The following is an 8055-nucleotide window of genomic DNA, read 5'->3' on the forward strand; positions in this document are numbered from 1 at the left end:
AAATGCCACTATATGAGTACATATTGGTGTAACACCGTTTGAGAAAAAATGACAAAAAAAAAAAAAAAAACTAAAACTAATTAAGATGGGTTGATCACATATAAAGAAGGTCACTATATATAAACACCAGGGAGAAGAGTATAATAAAAAGGCCAATATAAACACTATGGAGAACCGTATAATACACAATTTTCTTAATTTTGTGAAAAGAGGTTGAGAGATCAAAAGCATTGGATGAAATTGTTAAGAAAAGTCTCATGTCAATAATATCGCTTAAGATTTGGTTTTTAACAGTCAAATGACATGTGTTATCCATGTATACTTCACCTTGTAGGGTAAAAAAAAATGTGTGTAATCATCTCAAATTATCTTCTCTTATCTTTATATGCGTATATATATTTGGAGTCTGTTTGTATAAGTTTATTTGTAAAATAATAAATATGACTTACAATGTTAATAACTAAATAAATACATATAGTTTTACAATAAATGAGTAAATAATTTACTAATAGGCTCATAATAAATTAAAGTTGCCAATTAATGATTTAAAAATAGACTTATATTTCTTAAAATTAGAAATCAAAATAATACTCTTATTTAATTTTTTATACATGGAACAGAAGGGGTGATGATATATACACTTCCTATTTTTTATAAATACACCTCCAATCTTTTTTTAAAAAAATAAAATTCCTAAAATATCCTTCTAACTAAACATGATTATATTAATGAAAACATTAATTTTAGCATTCTGGAAAGTATATATTTTCCAGAATAGTAAAATTATTGTTCCGGAAAGTATTTTCTGAAAGTGTGTTTCTTATATAATTCCGGAAAGTTCTTTTCGAAATATTAAATTTAGTATTTTGAAAAATATTTTCCGGAATTATGTAACAAGCACACTTCCGAAAAATACTTTTCTTCTAGAATAATAAAGTTTTTGTTCTACAAAGTATATTTAGGAATAGTAAATTTTTTATTCTGAAAAGTATTTTCCAGAAGTGTGCTTGTTACATATTCCTAAATATACTTTCTGGAACAAAAGCTTTATTATTCTGGAAAACACTTTCCGGAACAAATAGTGAGAATAATTACTTGGAAGAAAAAATGCATATGGTTTGACACCTTTCCCTTCGATACTAAACCCGCTTACAACTTATAACAAAACTAAAAAAGGAAGAGAATAATGCAGAAATTGAAAAGGGAAGAAGGGAAGGTATGGAGGTGCGGAGAAAAAAGTAAAGAAGAAGAAACGGGGTGCACAAAGAAGAAAGAAGAACGGTGAGAAGGGAGGTGTGAATCTGAAAAATTATAAGTTAGAAAAATAATAAATCCGGAAGTGTGCTTGTTACATAATTCCGGAAAATATTTTCTGGAATACTAAATTTAATATTTCGGAAAGAATTTTCTGGAATTATATAAGAAACACACTTCCGAAAAATGTTTTCCAGAATAATAATTTTATTATTCCGAAAAATACTTTTCAGAATGCTAAAATTAACATTTTCATCAACATAATCAAGATATTTTATAAATTTTATTTTAAAAAAAATTAGAGGTATATTTATAAAAAATAAGAGATGTATATATCATCACCCCTTAAATTGCCCGAATACAATCGGAAACAGATTTTATCGCAAATATAATTAAACAAAGCGATGAGCAGATGTGGGCCAAAGCTATAAAACGGGCCGTGATAGATGAGCCCAAAGAGGCCCAGAAAGGTGAAGTTTTGGCGGGAAGACGTTGGTTCCCTCTATAGTTTTCCCGCCCCGGAGCGCACCCATTAGAGGCCGACCTTAACAGAGAAGTTGAATTCCAAACTCAGAGAGAGAGAGAGACGTTAGGGTTCGAAGTTTCCAGTGAGAAGAGAGCTTCCGCAGCAGTTCAGTGATCTACGATGGAACCAAATGGCGGATTCTTGGTGGATGAGAAAGCCGTTAGCGTTGAGAACGCTTTCTTAGATTTTCTCAAAAGGTTCTATTCTTCTTCTTCTTCTTCTTCTTTTTCTTCACTATCGTCTTCTTTTTCTTTCATTAGGTATCAAACGAATAACTAACTTGTTTGAGCGGAATCGCCAGCTTCAGATCTGGCCAGCGGAACGAACTCTATTACGAAGGGGAGATTGAAGTGATGAAAGCTAACGAATCCAACACGATGTTCATCGATTTCGATCATGTCAACAGATTCAGCGACCTTCTACAGCTGGCTATTTCGGATGAATATTTGAGGTTTTTATTTGTTTTTCGAAACCCTAATGTTTCTTAATTTGCGGTTCTAAGACTTGTTTTTATCTATTTATTGTAGGTTTGAACCTTACTTAAAGAATGCCTGTAAGAGATTTGTTATGGAGCTCAAGCCAACCTTCATATCTGATGATAACCCTAACAAGGACATCAACATTGCCTTCTACAACATTCCAGTTATTAAGAGGTACCTTTTTTTTTTCCTTTCAATTTTCAGTAACAATTAATTGTTCTTAGTTTGTTGGTTGGGTCAAATTTTAAAGTAGAAATGGAGGGTTTAGAGTTTGGAATTTCACTTTGCTACTGGTTTGAGTGTTATAGACTCATTGGTGTGTTCACTGGTATTGCAGGTTAAGAGAATTGGCTACATCAGAAATTGGAAGACTTGTATCAGTGACAGGAGTGGTGACAAGGACAAGTGAGGTTCGACCTGAACTTCTCCAAGGGACTTTCAAGTGCCTGGAATGTGGCGGGGTTATAAAGAATGTTGAACAACAATTCAAGTATACTGAGGTGATTAAAAGATGAATATGTTTGAATTTGAGCTTAATTTGTTGTTAATTTATGATAAACTTTATAGTTTAGTTTCTATTTTACTATTCTCACTATGGTATTATATTACTACTCTGCAGCCAACAATTTGCACCAATGCCACCTGTAGCAATCGAACAAGGTGGGTACTGCTGCGCCAAGACAGTAAATTTGCGGATTGGCAAAGAGTCAGAATGCAAGAGACATCAAAAGAGATACCTGCTGGCTCTCTTCCTAGATCATTGGATGTTATTCTTCGTCACGAGATTGTTGAACAAGCCAGGGCTGGTGACACGTGAGACATTTCTTGTTCCAAATTTCGTTGAATTAGGAAAAATATAGCGATTATTTTGCTTGTCAGAATAACCATTCATATTTTGTCTCCCTGCAGGGTGATTTTCACAGGTACTTTAGTTGTTATACCTGACATACTGGCATTGGCCTCTCCTGGGGAGAGATCAGAGTGCCGCAGGGAAGCTTCTCAGCGCAAGGGTGCTTCAGCTGGAAATGAAGGCGTGAGTGGCCTTAAGGCTCTGGGAGTCAGAGACCTCTCCTATCGTCTGGCTTTTATTGCCAACTCTGTTCAGGTTGGTTATTTGTGGCTTGTCAATAGAATGTCTATTTGATGTGATATTGATTGTAATGGATGTGATTTTCGAATGATACCTTTCAGATTTGTGATGGTAGAAGAGAAACAGACATCAGGAATAGAAAAAAGGATTCTGATGAAGACGATCAACAGTTTAATGTAAGTTCATGATGCACTTCATTTATATGCATTACACGATGTCAACATCTGGTTTAGATTCTATATTATCAGCTGTTGTGACTGGTGTTACCTACATTATGTAACTCATTGAATATCCATCTTGATGTAAAGAGCCATAATTTTGCTTCAATCATTAACTAAACGTCATGTGCTATTTCCATTTGCTTTAATCAAGTTAAGCATTTTAGGTTAATTCTATTCCTCCTATCTTTCCTCGGTGTTTCTTAATTTATGTTTAATAAGGAAAACTGGTTGATTTTTCTGTTCATTTTCTTTTCCCTTTCAATGTCTGCTGCAGTTCTTGACGTAAACATTTTTTTCCGCTGCACATACATAATGTTCTTGGTTAGTTTTCCATCATATATCTAAGAAAGGATAATTAACCCTATATTGTTTTGGCTGGTCGATTTGACAGGCACAAGAACTGGATGAGATTCAACGAATGAGGAATACTCCAGATTTCTTCACCAAACTAGTTGAAAGCGTTGCTCCAACTGTTTTTGGTCATGCAGATATAAAGCGTGCAATCCTTCTTATGCTTATGGGTGGTGTCCACAAATTTACTCATGAAGGCATCAGCCTCAGAGGAGACATAAACATTTGTATTGTTGGAGATCCCAGCTGTGCAAAGTCTCAATTTCTTAAGTACTCCCCCATTCCTTTTCGTTGGTTGCTTTATACTCGTTTATGCAAATTGAGTGGTCATGTATGGTAGTTTATCATTGCAGGTATACATCAGGCCTAGTTGCAAGATCCGTGTATACATCTGGGAAATCATCATCGGCTGCTGGCTTGACTGCAACTGTTGCTAAGGAACCAGAAACTGGGGAGTTTTGTATTGAGGTCAAAAATCTATCTATTTTGTACTTATTTGAAGTGTAAAAATTATTTACGCTCTCAATCAAGGCAGCTGGATGGCTAGATATTTCCAAGTTCCTTGATTTGTGAACTTTTATTATTTATCTATTTTTTTACTGCAACATGTACGTATTTCTATGTTATAGTGAGTTTAAAATATTAAATTAAAACATGTATTACATTTTCTAGTTTGACTTAAATTAAACCAGTGCAACTATCTATCACTAGTTAAAGTATATTAACAGCATTGTAACTGCTTTAGATTCAAATTACACCCGGGAAAAAAGAATCAAGAAAATATAAAATGTTATGCTTACATAGAACTGAATTAGATCATGTATTTTGGCTATGTCATTTCACGTCAATGTGTGCTGCATGTTATAAGTTTGTCTATCCAACTTGGCTTGTGAGTTCTACACATGCCAAATTATTTGCATGATGTTGTAATAAAATTTTGCATTTAGCATCTCATTGTAGTGTAGAAACTATTTATGAAGCATGACTAGCAGATACCGTAAAGTAGAACAGAAACGAGGGTTTTAATATGCTTGGGTGTTGGATTATTTTCTGATCTGCATAATATTCACCTGTCTACTTGTTTCTTACATGGTAAAGAATTTGTTTTCAGGCTGGTGCTTTGATGCTTGCGGACAATGGCATTTGCTGCATTGATGAATTTGACAAGATGGACATCAGAGATCAGGTAAGAAGCATGTGTTTTTTTACTTGCATTGCATCCCATGATCATGGATTGACAAGTGCCCTCACATTTGATTGCTTGTAGGTTGCAATTCATGAGGCCATGGAACAGCAGACTATTAGTATCACAAAAGCAGGAATACAAGCAACACTTAATGCTCGTACTTCTATTCTTGCCGCTGCCAACCCAGCTGGAGGACGCTATGACAAGTCTAAACCACTTAAGGTAAGATGTTCTGGTGACCAGTTATGGAATGCCTTGCTATTAATTAAGTACAGCATGGCCTAATTACTTTATTTTTTCTTTCTTTTTCAGTACAATGTGGCTCTTCCACCAGCTATACTTTCAAGGTTTGATCTCGTGTATGTTATGATTGATGACCCAGATGATCAGACAGACTACCACATAGCTCATCACATTGTGAGAGTTCATCAAAAGCGTGAAGGTGCTCTTGCACCAGCATTCACTACAGCAGAACTAAAGCGTTATATATCGTATGCAAAAACTCTTAAACCAAAGGTTAATGACTCTGGGATGAACTGCTTTGCTGAATGAGGATAATTTTGGCCTTTGTGCTTCTTTCTTATTTATTTTGCCTGATTAATGCAGCTCACGTCAGATGCCAGAAAAATACTGGTAGATTCTTATGTTGCTCTCCGTAGAGGTGATACAAATCCTGGGAGTAGGGTTGCATATAGAATGACAGTTAGGCAGTTGGAGGCATTAATCAGGCTGTCAGAGGCCATTGCACGGACTCATTTGGAAAATCAGGTGCTTTAAGTTTCTGAGGGTTATTGTAGTATGCATTGGTTGTATAGTTTCTTTCTTTGGTCTAAAAAGAAAATTTGGTATCAGGTACAACCTCATCATGTTCGTCTAGCCGTAAAACTGCTAAAAACTTCCGTAATAAGGTGCAAAAATGTTTCTTGCTTACCTTTTTTTTATTTTATTATTATTTTGGAAGCTAACTTTAGGTGATTATTGCATTTTACTTTATCCTGCAGTGTGGAGTCCAGTGAGATTGATCTGTCTGAGTTTCAAGAAAATCGGGAAGACGGCCCAGGTAGTGGTGATGGTGACGGAAATGATAATAATAGAGATGCTAATGATCAAGCGGGAAATTCTACAGCTCAGCAAGCTGCTGGAGCTGATGGTAAAGTGCCACTAACCCATTTTACAATGAAATTATCTCTTGATCTTAGTTATGCATTGGTTTAATATCTTACAGGAAATCCAGCAGATGGATCTAACCCGCAAGGGATGAATGAAGCTGCTGGAAATGATGGTGAGGTTTTTAGCCCTTTTCTACCTTGAGATCATCAATCTTGATAAAGCTTAAATATGCAATGATTTAATTATCTTGCAGGAAATCCAGCAGATGGAACTAAACAACCGAAAAAACTCGTTATAAGTGATGAATATTTTCAGAGGGTTACCAGGGCCCTTGTCATGTGCCTTAGACAGCAGGAAGAGGCTGCTATGCGAGAAGGTGGTCACTTGAAACTATTGCTATTTGTTATTTCACATCTGAACACCAAAAATATTAAAATTTCAATTAATTAGGTTTAATGGACCCGCCACCTATTCATATTCTGAAACTTTGAATACCCTTTGTGGGATGTACATCAAGATTTCATTATTTATATTTTGCCAAAGATATTAGAAGTGTCTTATGTCATCTAGTATATTGAAAAGTGAATTTTCTTTGTGCTTATTAATTATCACAGGAACTGGTCTGGTTGGGATGAGGCAACGAGATTTGATCCAATGGTACGTGAATCAGCAAAATGAGACAAACAACTACAGTTCGATGGAGGAGGCAGCAGCTGAAGTTTCCAAAATTAAAGCCATTATAGAGGTATGCTTTTGTTTTACACCCTTTCAATAATTTAAAATATTTTCCGCGTGCATATTAAATATATGAAAAATTTCTACGTATTTCAGAGCTTAATTCGAAGAGAGGGCCATTTGGTAGTGGTAGATGATGGTGGTCAAGAACACTCTAGAAATAACCGAATTTTAGCTGTGGCTCCTAATTATGTCATTGATTGACATTCTAATGGGAAAAGAAATTGGAAATCACTTCATCTCATCTACAATTATTGCAGTGATCTGAAGGTTGACCTAGACCTAGTCTTGAGCAGCAAATTGGTTCTTATCTGATGACTGTTTATAATGCATTTGTATTTATAATTTTAATATTTATCATCAAAAAATAGGGCACCATCAGTTTATTTCTTCACAAATTATATATGTTATATTTACACTGATGTAGATTGAAGAGTTTCATTAACTACTTTCTCCTTTCTACGTTTCCTCAATTCCTCTGGTTGAATTTACTGTGGTTGTGAACAATATTTTACTCCCAAGCAACCATGGTAGGGTGACCACTCAAGGCCTCTTTACCGGAGGATCACCAAAATAAAAATGTTATTTAGTTTATATAATATAAAAATAAAATTTTATATAATTAAATTGTATAAAAAAATATTAGCAAAAATAAATTAATTATAAACAATTAATCAATAAATATATTCCCTATTAGTTTATAAAAATTTATTCATAATTTAAAAAAATAAATAAATTAGTAATATTAAATGTAAAAAGAAAAATGTAATATATTACTAACTTTTTTTTTTTTATCTTGAACAAGTGTTAATTTAAAATCATAAATAAATACTGTTTTTGATTTTTTTTCTTTTCTCTAATTTTTTTTAATTCACCTTTTACTTTTTAAATTATGATCTATTTTATTCCACCTGAATTTTAATCAAATTGTGAACTTATATTTTTCATTCGCAAGCTTTTTTTGTGAAGTATTGTCATTATTCTATTTTTTTTAATGTGTAGTAATTTTTAAGGATAACTTAGTTTTGTACAAATCTCCTACATGTTTAGTCATTTTTTTAACAATTGTATTTGATTGATTGTATTTTACACTTTTAGGTTTA

At 33.9% G+C, this 8055-nt stretch overlaps 1 protein-coding gene across 2 annotated transcripts; it reads left to right on the forward strand.

Moving 5' to 3' along the window:
- Positions 1-1748: 1748 nt before the first annotated feature.
- Positions 1749-7425, forward strand: MCM6 (minichromosome maintenance (MCM2/3/5) family protein). 2 transcript variants are annotated; one of them, XM_020376948.3, is made up of 19 exons: positions 1749-1977; positions 2082-2231; positions 2308-2433; positions 2597-2759; positions 2879-3072; positions 3169-3364; positions 3451-3525; positions 3962-4191; positions 4275-4389; positions 5033-5107; positions 5189-5329; positions 5420-5623; positions 5714-5875; positions 5960-6015; positions 6109-6257; positions 6345-6389; positions 6471-6593; positions 6832-6962; positions 7049-7425. In XM_020376948.3, the coding sequence occupies exons 1-19, from the start codon at positions 1901-1903 to the stop codon at positions 7154-7156; spliced, it is 2520 nt and encodes an 839-aa protein (XP_020232537.1). In that variant the 5' UTR covers positions 1749-1900; the 3' UTR covers positions 7157-7425. The 2 variants fall into 2 exon arrangements, with proteins under 2 accessions (XP_020232537.1, XP_020232536.1); XM_020376947.3 differs by having other exon boundaries at positions 1754-1977; positions 6333-6389.
- The last annotated feature ends 630 nt before the right edge of the window (positions 7426-8055 follow it).

Source organism: Cajanus cajan, chromosome 1 (genome assembly GCF_000230855.2).
Source record: "Cajanus cajan strain Asha chromosome 1, NIPB_CcT2T_4, whole genome shotgun sequence".
Classification (NCBI taxonomy): Eukaryota; Viridiplantae; Streptophyta; class Magnoliopsida; order Fabales; family Fabaceae; genus Cajanus; species Cajanus cajan.